This window comes from Pectinophora gossypiella, chromosome 11, assembly GCF_024362695.1.
Source record: "Pectinophora gossypiella chromosome 11, ilPecGoss1.1, whole genome shotgun sequence".
Lineage (NCBI taxonomy): Eukaryota > Metazoa > Arthropoda > Insecta > Lepidoptera > Gelechiidae > Pectinophora > Pectinophora gossypiella.
Window position 1 is genome coordinate 15,298,588 of NC_065414.1, and position 20,688 is coordinate 15,319,275.

General features: G+C 39.0%; 4 protein-coding genes across 5 annotated transcripts in view; 3 read left to right on the forward strand and 1 right to left on the reverse strand.

Moving 5' to 3' along the window:
* Positions 1-6,541, forward strand: part of LOC126370861 (ATP-dependent Clp protease ATP-binding subunit clpX-like, mitochondrial) — a 48,410-nt gene extending 41,869 nt beyond the window's left edge. Inside the window, exons 10-13 of one of the 2 annotated variants that reach the window (XM_050015967.1) lie at positions 273-365; positions 748-876; positions 1,483-1,646; positions 4,340-6,541. In XM_050015967.1, coding sequence (XP_049871924.1) covers positions 273-365; positions 748-876; positions 1,483-1,646; position 4,340 — 387 coding nt within the window. In that variant the 3' untranslated portion in view covers positions 4,341-6,541. The remainder of the gene's footprint in view (positions 1-272; positions 366-747; positions 877-1,482; positions 1,647-4,339) is intronic. The other variant, XM_050015966.1, reaches the window with a different exon arrangement.
* LOC126370877 (kynureninase-like) lies at positions 6,282-8,491 on the reverse strand. Its single transcript, XM_050015989.1, has one exon. It carries the CDS (start codon positions 8,374-8,376, stop codon positions 7,087-7,089), a length of 1,290 nt encoding a protein of 429 aa, XP_049871946.1. The 5' UTR covers positions 8,377-8,491; the 3' UTR covers positions 6,282-7,086.
* A 2,346-nt stretch (positions 8,492-10,837) lies between these two features.
* Positions 10,838-17,509, forward strand: LOC126370873 (cytochrome b-c1 complex subunit 2, mitochondrial-like). The gene is made up of 9 exons (XM_050015986.1): positions 10,838-11,234; positions 12,288-12,391; positions 13,382-13,507; positions 13,998-14,289; positions 14,648-14,775; positions 15,358-15,536; positions 16,121-16,243; positions 16,730-16,897; positions 17,421-17,509. The coding sequence occupies exons 1-9, from the start codon at positions 11,022-11,024 to the stop codon at positions 17,498-17,500; spliced, it is 1,413 nt and encodes a 470-aa protein (XP_049871943.1). The 5' UTR covers positions 10,838-11,021; the 3' UTR covers positions 17,501-17,509.
* A 582-nt stretch (positions 17,510-18,091) lies between these two features.
* LOC126370884 (uncharacterized) lies at positions 18,092-19,850 on the forward strand. Its single transcript, XM_050015998.1, has 3 exons — positions 18,092-18,253; positions 18,328-18,710; positions 19,015-19,850. The coding sequence occupies exons 1-3, from the start codon at positions 18,223-18,225 to the stop codon at positions 19,252-19,254; spliced, it is 654 nt and encodes a 217-aa protein (XP_049871955.1). The 5' UTR covers positions 18,092-18,222; the 3' UTR covers positions 19,255-19,850.
* The last annotated feature ends 838 nt before the right edge of the window (positions 19,851-20,688 follow it).

The following is a 20,688-nucleotide window of genomic DNA, read 5'->3' on the forward strand; positions in this document are numbered from 1 at the left end:
AGTCTCATCCATTATTTTCCGGCATACTTTATGATATCATCCGACCATCGAGCTGGTGGTCTTCCTCGATATCTTAAATGCTTTTGGCCCAGAATATATTACAAGGATAGCGTTGCTAATGACGCCCATTAGATCGTCGCAGGACGGGATTCTACCTATAAAATACCCTGTTAATAACTTGTAAGTTAGTTTCTTAGTTTGTTCCAGAGCCCAGATAAAGGCTAGGGTGTCGATGTATGAAATAACAACACTAATTAATCGTTTGTTTGCAGGAATTCGTGGGTAGATTTCCGGTGCTGGTGCCGTTCCACTCGCTCAACCAAGACCTGCTTGTACGGATACTCACCGAGCCTAAGAACGCTATGGTAAGTTATGTTATCGAGTTAAAAAGGACACAATTTCTGTAGGTTTTTGTCACAGTTTGGGCGCATGTTCCATTCGCAAAAAGTCTCCTTGTTACAAGGTGTCCAATTCGGAAAACGTCTCTTTTACCACACGCTCGGGAAGATAAGCAGCTGCACATGTTCAGTCCAGCACAGATTTCACATTTTTTAAAGATTTATTAAACGGACTTTTTGATTTTTTTTCAAATGGTGGCGTATTATATTCTCGACATGACAGAATTAACGCTCGTTCTTTCTCTCTCTGTTTCCCGGTCTTTCGCTCTCTGCAAGAACATTCTGCGGGAACATTGCAAGAGCTCAGATATTTGTCGTTGATAGATCTTAAGTTATGTTTTCTCCTCAGGTATCGCAGTACAAGCTGTTGTTCGCGATGGATAAGTGCGAGCTGACGTTTAGTGAGGAAGCGCTTCAGGCCGTGGCTGCACTCGCCATGGAAAGAAAGACCGGCGCGCGCGGACTGCGGGCTATCATGGTGAGACGTACATTCAAAGCTTATATATGGATGAACTTCTTGAAATATAAACGCAGGCACGGAGATCTGAAGGTGTTTATTCTGATTTCCCTTAAAAATTACAAAGAAATGGTGAGATGGTCTTGATTTCTTCGGATTCAACTACTCACGTCAACTATCATAAAAAAAAATTGCCGTTTGATAGGCGCTAGAAGCCGTGGCCATACATATAACGATGGTGGTTTTAGCTCTTCTGAAATAAACCCGTTATCAAGTAGATCGGAGGGTGTTTATTCCGATTACATATCAAAATTACAAAAATATAGTGAGATAGGTGTGATTTTTTCGGATACACTTTCAGACGTCTGCTGCTGCAAATAGAACGGTCGATTGTGGCAACTTTAGTCAGTATCACAAAAATTAAAAAAAGACTATTATATCCGAACAATCACGCCGTTATTGTGGTTATTGTTTAAATTATCCTAAACTGCAGGTAAAGATCTGATGACCATGCAGCCTCTTCGCAATATTTCTATTTGACATTTGTTTGACATGCCGTATTTATAGTTTTGAGAGTCCCGTTTTGTAACACCTTCGCTGAATTTCGGGCTGTGTGTGTGCGTGCAGGAGAACCTGCTGCTGGAAGTGATGTTCGAGATCCCCGGCTCCGACATCTCGGGCGTGCACATCCACGAGGGCTGCGTGCGCCGCGCCGAGCCGCCCGCCACGCGCCGCCGCCGCGACGCCGCGCCCGTCAGGGACGCCTGGCCCTCGGTCAGACTCACCAACTGGTAGGGTAGCTAGCGGCGCCACGCCGGACAGTGGCTTAAATGGTGCCCATCCGGGCCGACGGAACTGAACGGGTCTGCATGACGATCGCAAATTATATCGAGGGCTTTGACCAATAAACGCAGCGAATGCTATCTACGTAGATAAACCTCGAACCGTTATTGGTCGGAAGTCCAATGATGCCGTCCTTCACTTACGACAAGTAGACTAGTTTTAGATTTGTTAAACTAAATTCAAGATATTTTATTGAATTTTATTAGTTGATAGTAAACCCCCAGATATGAAAAAAGTGGACCGTTGACGCAATAGAAAACAAAAGATACAAAAAGAGGTTTCAAGCCATTTGAACCTGCCATTTTCAAAATTATAAAAAATAGCGTACAAAGATAAAACCTATTCTAAAATATTCAAGCCCTTTTTATTTTTAACACACCTCTAAGCTGCGGATTTTAAAACGGTTTATTTGTGACATCATAAGTAGTGTTGTAAAAAGTTTGTCTAGTTCCCATCTACCCTCTACATTTATCTAATAGTTATCCAATTTTGCTTCCAGACCGTATGCGACCTTAGTGATTCCTATACCCCGCAATCTCATAACGGATGCAATTACTGACAACCCGTTAGTAATTCTTACATTTTATTGCTCAAAAAACAGTATTATATAAGTACATGGCAATTCAAATTATTTAGCGTTTAGATGACGTAGATTGCAGGGCAATAGGCCAAGCGCGAGACGGCAAATACCAGAAGCCAAATATGTAATAAACATTCTATGGGGTGAATATCAAAATGTGCCAAGTTTGGTGGCGAACTTTCATAATAATTTTTTCGTGAAAAATTGGGTTCCCCAACCCAATTTAAATACAAGAAATAATATGAAAATTCGCCACCAAACTTGACATTTTGATATTCACCCTATGGTGACAGTTCAGGCGAACACATTCTAATGAGGGATTTTCTTTTTATTTATTTCTATTTCATCCTACCTGCTGGACAGATGGCGCTGAACTTAGTAGGTTACTACATAGAACGGAACACAATATTATTTGTTTTCTTTTTGAAATTATAAAACCTTATGGCGCTTATATGGGGCCTATGGCGGCTCGATGATAATCCTGACACCAGGGTTGATGGGGTTGGTAATCCACCTCTGAACCCACGCGATAGAAGATTATAAAACGAAACATAGATGTCACATTGATTATGTTTTGAAATAAACAAATAATGAAGAAATAAAACAGAATCTTATCAGAATGTCCCGAGAGAAGGAAAATAAGAAGAGAAGTCTTTGTCTCGTTTATTTATTTCCTAAATTAAATAAAAGTTTTCTTTTTTCTTATAAGCGCCATCTAACGAGGTATTGAGAACTATTTTTTTAATTCTAAAAAAGAAAACCTATCATTATATTTATGCCTGACCTTTTATCGGTCGAAAACGATGATGTCTGATAATTTTATTTTTATATTATCGTAAACATTATCTAACCATTAAGAATTAAAATGATATAATAATTTTAATATTAAATTCTATATTTTAATTTTATAACCCGAATTAAATATGCGTTTCGCTGGGATGTAACTCGTTTGACGTAAGCTGTCAATTGGGTTCTTCGGATTCAATGTTAAGAACACAAACAATTTGGATTCTGGCCTTTGCTATTTCGTGTAGTCGTATTTGGGTTGTTCTTCTTTTTTATCGACAATGATCTGTCCTTCGTTCTGCTTCTGATAAGTTATGTTTTAGAATTTTATTTCATGTTTTGATTGTCCAAAAATATAATTATCTTATTATACTCAAAATACAAGCAAAATACTAATCGGTTCCTCAATTAGTTATTAACGTAGCTTGATCGTTTTTCACAAAATTATGTGACAGAGTGGTAAATTGAAATGCTGTCTCCGATGAAAAGGGCCACTCTGTCACAATATTTTTTGGAATGCGCCTGCAAAGAAAAGTATGTTACCAAGATGAAGAGAACCACCAAATAGTCCTCTACAGACACATCTTTATATGATGTTTTAAAATATTTATTGCCGTTATAATTTTAAAGATGTTAAATCCGATAAATCGAGAAAATGTCTTTTTATTGTCGATAAAAAAGAAGAACGACCCATTTGTAATTTTATATGTTTTACTAGTGGTATAATATATAAGAGTTTACTTAGTGGATGTAGATTTTTTGTTTTATAATATTATCAATTTTGATAACTACTTCGGCCATTAAATTTATCTCAAAAACAAACCCAGTATACCCAGATAAATTGGTTGACACAATTTCGATAGCGGATATTTTGCATGTTCTTCTAAAATATGGGCTGCAAATTAGGCCTCATAGACCAGCGATTCCTAAAGTGGCATCCGTATGCCCTAGAGGTTCCGTAGAAAAGTCACCAGGGTTCCGTAGGAAAGTCACCAGGGTTCCGCGAAATTGATTATTATTGGCTTTCTGATTATAGTTAATAACAGGGTCTTTGATTAGAAATAAAAAGTTCTAGACATGATAGATATTTGATAGGTGTTCCGTTTTCTTAAAAGTTTGAGAGCTCCCCCCACACAGAACCATACACTTTAATTCTTCAAAAAAGTATCCTAAATGACTGTCCTTTAAAAATATTGCGCCATGGAAATTACGTGCATGAGCAATAAAAAAAAATAAACATTCTTAATTATAATGTTGTTCGTTTGTTATTTGCAGAACTACACTCCAGCCGCGGCCCAACCATCTGTCACTCAGTGCGTGCTGTGAGGGGTAACGTATGGTGGTTACAAACAAGAAAAAATAAAATAGCATTCTCTATGGCAACCTCAACTGACGTAAGCGTCAATCGATCGGATCGTTTTGATATTTGACACAAGTTTCAAGATATTTTTTCCAAATTGTTTGTATAACAGCAGGAGAAAGTAGATGTGGATGCGACCATCTCGATAGTTACACAAACGGAATTAAGCTATTTCTTAGGTGGCCATGTTTATAGTCAGTTGAGGATAACTCCAGCGTAAAGATGCGGCTAAACGTCAGAAACATACGAGTTACTGATGAACAGAACGATCGGAGCGACCTATATCGTACCTCGACGTTTTGACGTTTCGTCATTGTCACGACAAAATTCGTCGTTTCCTGCAACGGTGCCTACTAACCTAACACATTGAGCCCCGAGATAAATCGAAACTTTTAGCCAAGGGTTTCTGTAGACACCAAATAGTATTTTTTTTTTTAAATTTGGCAATTGATTTGAGGGCTCCTTAAAAATAAACTCCTTAGAAGTTCTCGTTTCTGTCGCCACCTCAACTCTTACACCCGCTCGATTCGATCAGTCGTTAGAAAAATTCTTAATGTTAGCATTAATACGAATGCATTAATAGGATAGATCCAGATTAGCATTTCGTAGAAATGTGCCAATTAGGTAAATTATGTCGACGAGTTAACAAAGACAAGGCAAAAAGTCGAAATCTATTGCCCCATATTTCTGTGAGATTTATGGACATTAATATTTAGGTATTAATATAACTATCGGCATGTTGGTCCTACTGGGCTTTCATTTTAGTCGATAATAAAATACCTTTTTTGTAAGAACTTACGTGATCATAAAACCTTCGTTCGTCATTATCTACCGCGTGGATCGCTGTCGCTACCTAACTTCGTCACTAGATGGCGCCATGACAGATGTGTCAAAATATTTATTTCTTGTTTTTTGTTATTTTAACCTTAAAAATTGTTACACTTTATTGTATCCTTGTCCTTGTTAGCTAGTTAAATAGTGTATGTGATTACGTAAACGAATTTTAAACGGTGATGGAGTGCGATCGGGATGACGTTCTTGATACTTTGTGGGCCTAACAAAAATTTTGGCGATACAGAGATAATCTAAATTAATACGTTCAAAAATTTTGCTACTAAGCCGATCTAACCAGACTTTCAGACCATCAACATTTGTAAACTCACTGTAGCGCCAACATTTTTTAAGTATAACATGCTCACTTTATGATAACCTTCGCTAATATTAGCTAAAATTATGACGCGTTGATGACTTCACTTGAGATCTAGAGGGTTAAAAAGGGCACATTGAAACAATTAATCTAAATTTGACATTTGCGCATAAGTGCGCAATATCAACAAATGTCAAATAGTAATAATACTTTTTTAGATGAATCGATTCCATGTGGCCTTTTTAGACTAGCTACCTGTTAATATTGTGACTGTTGTATATTCTACGTCAGATTGATGAAAAATTAAACAAGTTTTAAGCAAACGCTTTACCTATGGTCCACTCATATTAGAACTTTAGCCCAATTTTGTCATGGCATTTTATGTCAGGTTATGTAAAAATGTCGGCATTGGATTTTGAATTGTAACAACACGATGGTATGGTTCATCAGATCACAATGATCTTATATGTAGTTCCTTGTTATTTATGTGTTTTATGTTGAAAATAAAAAAAAATCTAAAAAATGTTGTGCATCTCCAGCCACCATACAGCATTGCTCTTGTGATGTAAATTACTGTAAATAATTATAAACTAGAAGATGTTATATTTTAAGGCTTAATACAATTAGGTTTTTTCTATGCCCAATATAAGTTGTAAGTACGAAAAGTTACACTACATTAGATTTAATTAGGAAATTTTTTTTCGGCCAACAACACAGAGGAAAATTGATATTTTGACATTTTGTTATATTATTATACATAATTATTTTTTTAATTTATAAATGGTTAGTTGCTATGTGATTATAGTACTTGTTTTTTATGTATAAATGACATTTTCTTACAATCTTCGTCTTGTTCGAGCTACATTCAGGGACTACAAGTAAATTGTTTGAAACGTATAATCACATCGCAGCTCAAGTTAAATAGTTTAAGCCTATTTTCAATTTAAAATATAAAGAAAACCAACACAAATTTGTTTTATTTAACTTGCGTTTACTGTTATCGTAAATCATCATCGGTCAACAACCTCATATGAACGCTTAAAAAAAATAATTAAAAATTTGGTGCTAATTCCTGCAGACACCATCTAATTTCATTTTAAGTTATAACTGTCATTTTCTTATCCGCCGAAAATGAAAGGCACAGATTGTCAACAAGTTATTTTTAAAACGAATGAATAACCCGGGCAAATAAAATAGGCATCTCGCTGGTATGCAATCCGTTTGTCGGGTTATTGGCCGATGTAAAATTTTTAGACGGTTGTTTTAGATTACTGCTTAAAATTGACGTGGTTGCATAAATTTTATACCTGTCGATTACCTGCCCCTTTCTTTTTCAGCGGATAAGAATAGTACAGTTACTTTTTATATGCGCAAATGTCAAATTTCAACATTGATTTTTGGACGAATTGCTTGCTTTTTTAGCACCCAGATATACAGTAGATTATTGTACAAATTAATCAATATAATTATACAATACAAACATTTCTGTCTTATCAATTACTCAAAACTTATAATTCACACAACTATCGCCCTTTTAACACTAAACATTTCGTAACTTTTATTCTTCATAATGTCTACTAGAATCTCCACGGTTTTATAAACTTCCACGTAACTGGTGTACAATGCGGTCGGAGTGAGGCGTATCACATTCGGGTCCCTATAATCCGATACAACACTTCGAGCCTTCAACGCTAGACTGATTCTATACCCTTCATCGTGCTCCAAACAAACATGGCCACCTCTTTTGCTATCTTCTCTCAAATTCCCAATACCAAACCCATAGTGGAAAAGCTTCGTTTCAATCAGATGCATCAAATACGCAGTAATGTGTAAAGATTTCCTTCTAACGTTCTCAATGCCAGCTTCTTCGAAAATCCGCAAGGAGCCTTCCACACCTGCCATTGAAATTATACTCGGGGTTCCCAATTGCAAACCGCTTGCGTTTTGTTGATGGTCGAAGTTTTGATGTAATAAAAATTGCGTTTGGGGCTTGCTTCCGTACCAACCAGGTAATCCTGGCAATTTGTCGAAATGTTTCCTATTGATGTACAAGCCAGCTGGAGCACCAGGCCCACCATTTAAGTATTTATATGTGCACCAAATGGCAAAATCTACGTCTACTGATTTTAGGTCAATTGGTATCGCGCCCACTGCGTGACAGAAGTCCCACCCGACAATTATACCTCGCTGGTTAGCTGTTTTAGTTATCGTCTTCATATCCATTATTTGTGCCGTTCTATAATAAACTAATGGTAGGAACACAATAGCTACATCGTCAGTCATTGCATCTATAATGTCTTGTTCGTGAATAAATTTCCCCCGCGCTTTGACGATTTTTACTGCATCTTCTGGGTCCAAACCTTTGAGCCTCACTTGTCCGTCCACAGCATATTTATCAGTGGGAAAGTTCACATCGTCAACTAGAATTTTGTATCGTTCTTTAGTAGGTTTGTATAACGTGCTAATGGATTGATGTATGTTTACAGTTGTATTATTCATGATGGCAATTTCATCAGTATCAGCCCCAATAAGAGTTGCCATAAGTTTGGCTATACATTTGGAGTACAGAAAATATTTACTATCGTTAAGAGAGAAGAGTCCAATTCCTTCAGTCTTCCAGGCCTCCATAGCGTGATAGATTGCGTCCTCTGCGTCTTTTGATGCAAGACCTAAAGAATTACCGCATAAGTATATGACGTCCGTCTTCAAGTGGAATCTGTGTCGGAAATGACCTAACTCGTCGTTGTTATCCAGAACTAACGGAAAAGAAGGTCCATCTTCAAACTTATTATGCTTTTCCTCCATTTTAATATAAATAGCTACGTATTTTCCAACGTTACGTTTTCCTGCATTCAATACGCACTGAAGTTATAAACTGAAGAGGAAATTCTATTTTCTGCACTTAAATACTAATAAGTTGATGACGTAAACTAAGATCTTACTTTTATTGTTAAGCCGTTTCTTCTTATTTTATTTCTGAGTACACAAGCAGATTGCAGTTTTTTAATAATTAAGAAATAGTATCACATCATAAAACAGCTTACCTATATTATGTCCTACTAATGCGCAAGACACACCAGGCGCCGCGGCCTATAATACTTATTATAAGAGTCATGTCGGCAATAATATAGGTACGCGCGCCGACGCCGATTCGCGAACTTGGTTCACGTGCTCCGTTCAGAGATGTGCCGTTCCCACTTTCCCACTTTGGGAATATTCCCGGGAAAAACTCTTTAATGGAATGGACACTGGCTGCTTCCCTTTTTTAAATTGTTATTCCTTGTACTTTGGTCTTATCTGCCTATCTATCTATATCAGCCTAAATTCATATCCAATTTTGGACGTAGTCCTCTTCCATGTTTTTCCCCTTCCGACGATCTTGGGCTGCGTGCCGTGCGATGTCGTCCTTCCATCTTATTAATGGTCTTCCTCTCGGTCTTGTGAATGCTCGTGGGCGCCACTATCAATCTCCAGGTCCATCTTTCTTTGCTCATTCGAGCAATGTGTCCCTGCCGCGTATCTGCCTAAAGGTTAGATAATAAAGTTCTTTTTACATAAGTTTTGCGCCTTTTTAATGCTGGGAACGTCCCTAAAGTAGGAACATTACTGTTATTCGACTTGTAATGAGTGAACCCGCCGACGTAAGCCGGCACCGAATCCGTCAGTTTGGTGTGTATTGCGCTTTACCTTAACTTATCTAATCAGAATTGTAACTGTATAGTTTTTAATTGTATTGTAATCTTATAAAATATTCTTAATCGTACAACGTTGTTATTGTTACGGGTAGATATCTAGGTATAAATTATGTTATTTGTCATAAGTTTACCCTATTACTTTTGGTTAATAACTTCTGGGTAGGTACATAGGTGTCTGCAATGAGGAATCTTTCCTAGCCATGTTACCCAACAAAAATAATATATTAGAAATAATTAATCGACCCTAGTGGACCGGTAGCGATAAGCGCTGAGTGAAGGAAATCGACCACACCGGCAACGCCGATGTCGCGGTTCTGAAGTTCGCCGGCATTCTAACCATCTTACGTTTTTTAACAGGATATGGCACAGTAGCTAATGTAAAACAATGGTGTAATGTTGCAATGAGGGAATTTCCAGGCCACGTTCTATATTAAAAATATAGATGGCGCTGTTTATCTTCGTATAACCTTCTAATTTCATGGATCCGGACGTAACCTAAGTATATCAGGTGGCTCGCACCCGTTACCGCCACTTGTTACCTATATGGAAGTTATCAATCAATCAATCAATAATACTTTATTGCACAACAAAGGACATAAACATACGAATAAAAACATAAGTACAATAGGCGGCCTCATTGCTAAATAGCTTTCTGCCAGGCAACCTTAGGGTGAAAGAAGTGGGTGGCTTAGTTATATTCAAATTATGAGTTTTGCTACTTATGGTTTGAAAAAATATAGATTTTCATAATTATGCCAAGATATGGTACACGATTTCATATTTTGTTTTCAAATTATTATGTAAATTGACGTTATATTAATTTAAACGCTGTTTTTGGTGTAGTATTTTCCATGCTACTTTTTTTGGGGAAAAATAGGGCAGTGGTTTCCCTCTAGCCGTCCGCCCCGCATTCTCTTTCTGACGCGAATGGGGTGGCTTCCAGGTCACTCTATTTCAAAGCCGTACTAGGACTCCTGCTCTCTGTCAGGTTCCCAGTGACTTGCCCCTTCCGTCCTGCATTGCCGCACCGATGGCTCCCATCTCCGCCTTTGCAACCGTTGAGGTATTCACCCGTATCCCTGTACAAGGGTTCTACGTTGTACCCCATACCCCCTGTTCCTATCCGAACCAAGCCATTATTTCATTCCGGCCGGAAGTAAGCGGCGCCCGCGCAAGTATTTTTTTTATTCGTTTTGCTGACAATTATAACTGCAATGTTACAAGTTATCTAAGTAGTTAATAATTTCCACTAACAATAGGAGCAAGGTTACTTTCAATACATTGTCTTGTATAATTGCTTCATTATCGCGTCTGGAATGTAGTAATTGTAAACCTGTACTCAATTTATTACAGCCTCCATGGTATGGCATGGTGTAATGGGATTCTATAGTCTCTGCTTACCCCGGTGGGAAATAGGTCTGTGATATTAATATTCTTTAAAGCTTTGAGTTCGCGATCTGGAGGTCCGGGTTCGATATTGCAGGCCCAATCACCTGATTGACAGAAAATATAAGATGATTCTGTGCTTCGGAAGGTACGTTAAACTGTTGGTCGCTATGTCAGAGCCAGATATGTGTAGAACTGCTTTTTCATATCTCCTTTAACATATTTTGTTTCTGGTTATGTTTATGATTTCACTGACAGTTTTCAGGTTTTCAAAGATGTCTGTCTCCCAAAAATAAACAGTGGAGTTACTGATACCGATTTTGATAAAGAGAAATTCCATTGATATTACTGTCCTTTCATACAAAAATAATGAGTAAACTTTTGTCAAGGTCGTCGAATTTGGTTTTAAGGAATTACGCTGCCTCAAAGACTATAGTTCCCTGCCGTCGTCAAGCCGAATGTTGGCCGAAGCCCGAATATGGCCCTATGGAGGTCCACCGATCAAATTTCTTGAACGGGATGAAATTAGCCGCTGCATCGCCTCTAGGTGCGCCGATTTGTGCATGCACCATCATGTTCCAGGTAATGAAAAGGCTGTCAAAATTACACATAGTTACATACGTATATAAAACAGCCTCTGTGGTCTGGTGGTTAAAGCTTTAGGCTGACGATCTGGAGGTCCGGGTTCGATTCCCGAAGGAGACATTGTCGAAATCACTTTGTGAGACTGTCCTTTGTTTAGTAAGGACTTTTCAGGCTTGAATCACCTGATTGTGCGAAATTGTAAGATGATTCCGTGCTTCGGAGGGCATGTTAAGCCGTTGGTCCCGGCAATTAGTCGTAAAAACACCACCAACCCGCATTGGAGCAGCGTGGTGGAGTATGCTCCATACCCCCTCCGGTTGATTGAGGGGAGGCCTGTGCCCAGCAGCGGGACGTATATATTAGGCTGTTTATGTATGTATGTACACACACATAATTATATATACACACATAAGCTCACGCCTATTCCCCGTTGGGGTAGGCAGACTACCAGAAGCAGATCCAGCTTTTGTGTCGGGGAGGTTCACGGTCGCAGACGACCTATCTCCGTAGAGAATTAGATAAAATTGCAGTGGTCACCCATGACCCAACCTATGGCTGATCTGAGACAAGTATGTGTATATTCCCACGTGCGTTGAAAGCGAGCGATTCAAAAATAAGGCCCAAGTCCTTGACCACATTCGTTTTTTCCCATCTTGTCCCATCTTATTTTTGGTCTACAAATTGGCCGTAACATTACCGACATAATCGGGGGTCTTCTTTTTACATCCCGCATCCCTACCTGTTCCCGTCAGACGGACAGCCCACTTTGTAGAGGCTGTCTGGATGCAGAAGAAACTGCCCCCCCATGTAATCCTGGAATGCACGGGAGTGTCAACACAACGGGTAAAAATCCTCAAAGGAATGGGGCCGCTCCGCGAAGCCTGTGAAAACCCCAGGAGGCTTCTGAGCTTCTGGAAGGAGTTAGGTTGGCTTACGTTAGTCAACATTAGCACGCATAATGCGCCATCTTAGAGTCTAAATGAGGAAAACAGAGCCCACTAACTAACCTACCTGTTCCCCCCAAAAACTTAAATAGCGTTATGTTGGCAGGTGGGTTCCCGTCATGAGATTGACGACGAGCTTGGAGTCACGCACTTCCTGCGCGCTGGCAGCATAATGAGCGGCGCCGCTTACTCCAGATACATTAAAACCAGGTAGGTATAAATTTGAGCTGCAGCGAATTGTGTGTGCAACCAACAGACGCGGCATAGCAAATTCAAATTCAATTCAAATTCAAAAATATCTTTATTCAGTAGGTCTCGTCTCATCCGCCTAAAACAACTGCAGCTTCCCACAACCTGTATAGGAGTGTCTACATAGTGTATGTAGCGCTTTTAGTAACAGAAATGTCACGCTAAGCGAGACGGCACACCCCAGACATTCCATACAAAAATGTCAAAACGCGTAGACAGTCTATGCACTCTCCTTCTTAATTCTTAGCGACTTACGGCCATTTTTAAGAGAGTATAACCTAGAGGGGGTGAAGTCAGCGCCTGATCGGTGCGGGGCGAAGAGCTACCGTTCTAGTATTATAATTTATTTCAGTACCTATATTACAACGGAAGATCAACAACTAGAGATTTATTAGATTGAGGGCTTACCGTAGGGGCTTACCTTTCTATATTTAATACATGTAGGTTAGTAAGTAGTATTTTATACATGAAGTTTACGCGGTTATTATCATAATTAAAACACATAATAACGGGTTCTTACCGCGTTTAAAGTAGTAATATGAGACTCCCGATATTTCGACACTGTTGCAAGTGCCATGATCACGGGATGACTGACGAGATTGGAGTGGAGTAGGTAGATCCATAATTTATCCATATTATATATAGGTATATCCTACTTTAAACGCGGTCATAACCCGTTGTTATGTATTTTAAGTAGTACTTTGCCTTGACTTGGTCATCAGTGTAATCCAAGTATCAATCTTATTTTTATTATTGTTACCAGTCCATTTGAACCCACTGCTGGGCAAAGACCTCCATGTCTATTAACAAATCGCGAATCCATTCCCTCCGATGACAGTCAAGATCATCTCGCCTAGTCATAAATATGTAAGCCTCTAGACATAGTTTAGGAGTATCTTTTCCCTTGACTTGTTCAGTGGCATAAATATCTTAAAAAAGTTAAATTATCAGGGTCCTCCATCAGTGCGGCGGCTTCCTGTCCTGCTCGTCTGACCGGCAGACGGTCAGCTACACTCTGCGTTGCCCTATGCCAGTGTTCCCGGAGCTCAAGTGCTACTTGCTGGATTGTGGAGTCAGGTAACAATAGTGTCCACTCTACCTGAGATAAATTTTATTCTATACTTACTAAAAAAAAATTGGAGAGAAAACATTTCTGATTCGGACGGCATTGGATGGTTCCTTCGCCTTCTTAGCTGGGATGAGATAGTTATCTATGACCCGTTGATATAGCGAGACCACCGGGTTTTCTAGTCCATCTAGTACGAATGCGAAAGAGTCATGGCAGGAAAATGAATTACTGTTCTGACAGCTGATGCTCTATTTTTAAAAAGTGTTCGACAATGTCCCCATCGGAAGTTGATCCCGGACCTCCAGATCATGAGCCCACTAAACCACAGAGGCTGTTAAAAATACCTCCCCAACCTGCAATGGAGCAGCGTGGTAAAGTTTCCTATAACCCCCTCCGGAGGCCTGTGCTCAGCAATGAGGCGTATATAGGTTTTTTTATGTAAGTATTATAGGTTAATTCTGATAATGAAACCTAATATTGTTCCTCATTTTCCCCAAGATGCCTGTTTCCACATTATGAGCTAGATGATATAAAGAGAATGGTGCGCGAAGATTTGGACCGTCGAACATCGGAAAGTCACGTAATGGACCTGATACAAAAGGCCTGTTTTGCCGGGCCGCTATCTAACTCCGTATATTGTGCTGAAGGAAGGATCGACAGTATGACGTCAGAGACAATTCAGAATTTTGTCGAGACCCTGTTCAGGACGAATATCTGCTCAGTTGGAAGTTTTGGTGTGCCCTTCGAAGAGGCTCTGAAAGTTGCTTCTCACATTGACTGCGGAAGAACGGTAAGTTGTAGGTATGATGATAACATAAACAGCTTTACCCATTACACTGCTATGCACAGGGCTCTGCTCAGTGATCCGGAGATAGTACGAAGCATACTCTATTGTTCTGCTCTACCTACTGTGGTTTAGTAAAGGTGTTTGAGCCAATAGCCAACCCATTTGTCGGAGTTTTCAAGCCACCTGAAGGCTTTCGGCTAAAAATACTTAATGAAATAACGTCAGATCTATTAGAGTTAGTTCACTGATATCGGATCGATCCACCGTACCAACAACCTTTTGTACTCTAATCAAAATTGCTAAATAATTGTCAGCAAATATCAACAATATCATATTAATTAATGTCTTGTTTATATTTCAGGAGCGGCCACCATACATGTGCATGTCAGTTTCGTGTCCTCGGGGTGGCTACGAGTTCTTCGACAAAGGTCGTGGGGAGATGACTTATGTGGCCCTCGGAGTCCCAGGAGCTGGCACTTGTGACACCGAGTGAGTTTTTAACTGTCTACTTATTGGCAATTTAGCACTTAATAATAATTCGTCTGAACATTGGTTAATTACGTTACCAAGCAATTAGGGTTGTAGTTGGAAACATCGTGACATCGCGAGGAAACCCATTTGAGAAATGCATTTTCGGAGGTATGTGACCTAACCTGTATTGGGCTGGTTTTCCTTTCGCGGGTTGGAAGGTCAGACAGGCAGTCGCTTCTGTAAAAAACCGGACCTGTCAAATCTTCAGGTTAGGTAAGCGGACCATGTGAAAAATGGGATAATACTAGGACGATGATTGAGCAGCCCAAGAGCTCTACTTGACAGTCGACAGTTGTAGAAATGTCTTCCAGAAGTACAGCAACATCTTATCAGACAATGAGGTGATTTTGATAATGTTGGTTTTCTTTCTTATCAACCCTGTGCGCAGTACGGTGTACGGTATTTAACACGGTACGGTGTCTACGTTCTTATGGACAGTAACCCAAAGCAGAGACTCTGGATGGTCTAGGTCAAAAACCGAACGCTGAACGACAAACGTTGTAAGGTCTTATACTGATCTGACTTGTTTGTAATTTGCAGTTGCTTCTTAAAGCACGCGATCCTGGCGGCAACTCTCGGGCAACCAGGGAGCAGCCCACAGCCGTGGCTGCACATCGCCGACCAGACGCCAGCGCCGCCCATGACCACTCTTGCGGAGGGAGACCCCTTCGTCAATATCAAGGCCTTCAACATATCCTACATGGATACTGGAGTTTGGGGTTATTTTCTTCTCTTTATTTATGTTTTACACCATAACACACTCCGGACATTTCTTACAAAACACCTCGTTTTACACAGACACTACACATTGTCGTTATCGTAAACGCGCATCTGTGTATGTGATGTTTGACGCCATACGATTGAAGACTAAAGTAAGGCCGTGGGTGAGGAGCGGAGAGTTGCCGATCTATACGTAGTATTATTCCTTATTCTATGGCTACAGGAAAGTAGGTATACAGACTTGTTACGGCTCTTCTTCTACGTGTAGGTTGGTTGTGAGGTGCATTAGCAACCTCAGCAACCCTGTTGTCTCGTGCCTAGGTTACGGCACTGTTAGGAAAAGTGTTTCCGTGGCCATTACCTAGCCGCATTTCCTCGCTGCACAGCAAGAGACAACCTTTGCACTAAGAATGTCCATTCTCTCGTAACCGGACGTCCCTACCTCACCTACCCGTCGTCAACAGCATGTACTTATACATTGATTTGAAATATGTGTTGCTGTTGGTTTTAAACCATATTCTTGTTTTCAGCCATAACACTTTACAAAGTTAAATTTATTAAAATATTTTTTGTCTTTAACCAGGTTTCCTTATACAATCAGATGCGAAGAAAATCAGATGTTTGACGCTAAAAGTTAACGAATTCTTCGCGAATCTGTGTCAGAAAATCTCTATTAGGGATATAGATATCGGCAAGAAGAGACTCAGTGAGTATTATTCAAATTCAAAAATATCTTTATTCAGTAGGTAACGTAGTTACACTTTGAATCGTCAATTTTTACATAACGAACGTCTCATCTGCCTAAAACTACTTACAGAGGAAAAGAAGCTGTTAGAAAAGCCTCGGGACAGGCCCCTAGACGTTCTTCTAAAAAAAACATAAAATATTGTTATACAGTTGAGTAATTTAGCTGCCTAAAATCAGTTCTCAGACAGTTAATCCCATGCATTCATATCTTCTAAATAATCACTAACCTTATATTTAAATAAGAAGTACGTATACCTCTGTATTATGTGGGACATTACCTAGAGCGATTAAGAACCTATCTATGGGTAATGAGTAATGACAGTCGCAAGATGAAGGGTCGACGAGAAGTAAAGAAATAACACGTGGAACTGGCCTTGCGATGGATATACGTCTGCCTACCCCAATTGTGATCTAGTCGTGAGCTTATGTTTATGTGATTCTCCAGAGCTAGGCGCAATGGCATATACGGACACATGCGAGAGGATGGCGGAGAACTTAGCTCTGCAGAATGCGACTTGCTGCCCCTGCGACGGGCCGCGCCATCTTGCTAGAATGATCGACGCTATACCTCCTGAAGAGATCATACAGACAGCCGGTGTACTTTCCACTAAACGTATGTATAACAGCCGGTTCCGTATGTACAGACCCGGGTTCGATTCCCGGTGGGACATATCACAAAAATTACTTTGTAGTCAAACTTGGTTAGGACATTCTGGCTGATCACCAGATTGTTCGAAAGTAAGATGATCCGTGCAGGCACGTTAAGCCGTTGGTCCCGGTTACTACTTACTGATGTAAGAAAGTAGTCGTTATGTGAGCCATGTCAGGGGCCTTTGGCGGCTTAATAGTAACCCTAACACCTAGGTTGATGAGGTTGGTACTCCAACTCACAACCCGCGCGATAGAAGAGGGCAGGGGTCTAGATTTACTTACTTATCTTAGGACTTTATGATTCTAGTCTGTGGACATTGCCGCTCTCGTGAACGTGTTAGCTTAGCCATGATAAAATTGCCTCCTAGTCATTATAAATCATCTGGAATAATGAAGTTTGAGATGCCTTTGTTATTCTCATACGGTGCAAGGTACCCTACTCACACGTGGCCGGCTTTTTTAAGTGATTGCGTATTTTTTTTTAGATTGCTCCGGTCAACTGGCAGTGGCAGTAGTAGGCGATGTCGCAGCAGCTCCAGACGACTCGGAAATGTGTATATTTTGAGAAATTTACTGAGTTTTGAATAATAAATAAATTCGAAAAATAAATAAAATATTATTTGCATGAAGTTAATCCATTGATAATGCCATTTGTATTCTACAACAGTTTTGTAAGAATGGCTTTAAACTGCTTTTAGACAGTTTTAGACATTCTAAGGTCACTATGTATGTGTAGAACACATCTTCCACCCATTATTATTCTGATTAAAATAAAGAGAAGTTATATAGGTAGCAACATAATTCTATACCTACCATATCTGATTCAAACAATGCAAACTTTTATAATAGATATTAGTTTATTAGTATCTTCACGTATCCTGGTCTTTGGTTCCAAATGCTTGTGCTATTACTTTATATTTTTGAATAATGATGTACTCAAGCAACGAGAAAATAGTTAATATTACAATAAATATATACAACGCCATCTATATTGTTTTTAGGGAACGTAGCCTAGAAAGTCTCTCCCTCAAATTGTATTTTTATTACTAAGATCACGCTTAATACTCGGGCTTTTTTATTTTTGATTAATAGACTAGCTTAAAAAGTTTTATTCCGGAGCTTATCTTTTCTGTTTATTACTACTGGCAACATTGACCAATATCTTTCAATGTCATTTGTTTTCGCGAGTGCCTATTTTTGTAAAATTTTGAAAGAATCTGTTACAATAATGAATAAAAACTTCTAAATATAATGTAAAATTCTTAATAATAGTATTAAATCATTAAAATGATGAACTCTTTTCATAACACTGTAAAATGTAAGTTATACAAAGTTTGAGGTTATGTCAAATTTGCTTACAAAAAAAATATTGTAACTCTTATTTTCTTCCAGATTTACGATTGGTAAACCTCAAATCCGCTATTAATGTGGCAAAGGAGTGCAAGCCGAACTATATTCATAATGTTCCGAAGGAGAAATTCGATTTTGTGTCTAAGGCAAAGACTATGTATTTTAGTCCACGATCTATAGACGTAGAGATATCAGACAAAGTTCCTGAAGGCAGAATCAAGCAGAACCCAGTGCCCTACATCCCTATTGTAAATCCCAGGAGTATTCTGCCTCTGATTGAGGATTGGAGGAAGGATGAGATAGGCCTGCCGTCGGCGAGGAATGAAGAGATCCAGGCTGCTCGTCTGATAGTCATCAGGAGGAAGAAAATGAAGAAACATCAGCGCAGGAAGCTGTGGAAGCGAATGAGGTATCGTTGGGCCAGGGTGAGTGGCTTGTGGTAAATTTCTTCCACAATTCTAGGCTTTCCATTTGTCTAGCCAAATAATTTTTTAAAATATTATAGGCTCGCCTTTGACCTGATTGTAAGGAACGATGTGGTTTAGGGTGGATGGTGATACTGGTTAAAATATAACTAATCTATGAGCAAAGAAAATATTTCTTAAGATAATTAAATATCACGAGACATTTTAAAAGAAAGCTATACAATAATTAACAAGATACTCTCATTACATAAAAAATACTATTTTCTCAAAGCATATTAAACAATTATTACAATTCACGTTACAGGTAAAGCAGCGCCGTCGTCAAGTTAAAGAGAAGATCTTCCAGAATGGTCTTCTAGCAATGATTAAGGAAGCGAATGAGTTCTCAGCGGAGGCTTACGTCACAGGCAAGATACAGAAGGCCAACCATACTCCGTTACCAACCCGCTGGAGACACAAACGTCTGCCGCAGTTCATCATCAGACAACTCCTAGGGCTAGACAAGAAGATCAATTATAAACATAGTGATGTGTATAAAGCTTGAAGATCATGCATTTCAGGATTTTGTATTGGTTGATTCTAATAATAGAACTGTGTGTAGTTTCTCCTGCTAATTAATACCAGAAACAATTTCTTTGTTTACACTTTATTGCTACAATTATGTGAACTTAAAACATAAACAGCCTATAATTATATTGGAGGAAACTTTACCATGCTGCTCCACAGTGGGTTGGAGAAAGTGTTTTATGCTTAACCTCTCATATGCCGAGATACCAGACACAATAGATTTTACATTGTGTCTGGTCGAGATCCGCGTTCCGGCGTTCGAAAGATTAATAGCAAAAACTAACAGTAAAATGTGCCATCTGAAGTACAGATGCTAAATGAAAAAAATGATTACAATATTATAAATAGTATATCCAGGATAGGCATAAGCCTGACGTCTATCTAGAATAATATGAATGTTATTTTATGATCAAAACTATAGTAAAACATTATACATCAATGGTTCTAAAGGTGTCAAGACTGGTTATACAGTTTACCAAAGACCATCTTATGGAAGTCAACCATTACAATAAAAATATTTACTGGCTTTTAAGTTTATAACAGAATTGTGTAGAATATAATAGTTAATTGGAATCAGTTTGTTTTATTTGTATTCTTACAATATGAGAATAGAAAATTGTGTTAAGCTGCTTTTTAAGGGTTGAAGGGTTGTTTTTCTGTTATCCAGAGTGCGTGAGGTCGCCCTCTCTCGCTCTAGTAAATAACATACTAGAGCGAGAGAGGGCGACCTCACGCGGTAGAATCGACGAGGCGAAATAGTCGAGAAATAAATATGTCATTGTAATCTTCTACGTTTTACAGGATAGTCTACAAAGTAGTGTAATTTCCTGTAATTTTTCTAAATAATGTAGCATGAATTCTTGTAATTGGGCTGCCTACCCCAAAAGGAATTAGGCGTGGTCTTATGCATGAAATCTTGTTGATTAAGTTAAAATGTTACTGTCCCCGATTCCTGCAAGACATCTCCTAATTTTATTTTAAGTTTTACCCATTATTTTCTTATCCGCCGAAAAGGAAGAGGACGCATGATTGACAACTGTTAATTTTAATATAGAATGTATAACCCGGGTGAATAAAATATGCATCTCGCTCATATGCAATCCGTTTTTGACTTGTGCTGTCAACTTAATTCTGTCCAGTTATTGGGCAATATAACATTTTGGAAGGGTTTTTAAATTTCTGCCTAAATATTAATTGACATATTATTATGTTGCACAAATTTTATGCCTGTTGATTACCCGTCCCTTCCCTTTTCGGCGGATGAGAACATGAGAAATATAACTTAAAATATAATTAGATGGACCGTACTGAAATCAGTACTACATGAATACAGTGACTACATGAGCCACATCCGGGTTCTTTGGCTGCTCAGTAATAACCCTGACACCAGGGTTGATGAGGTTTGGTATTC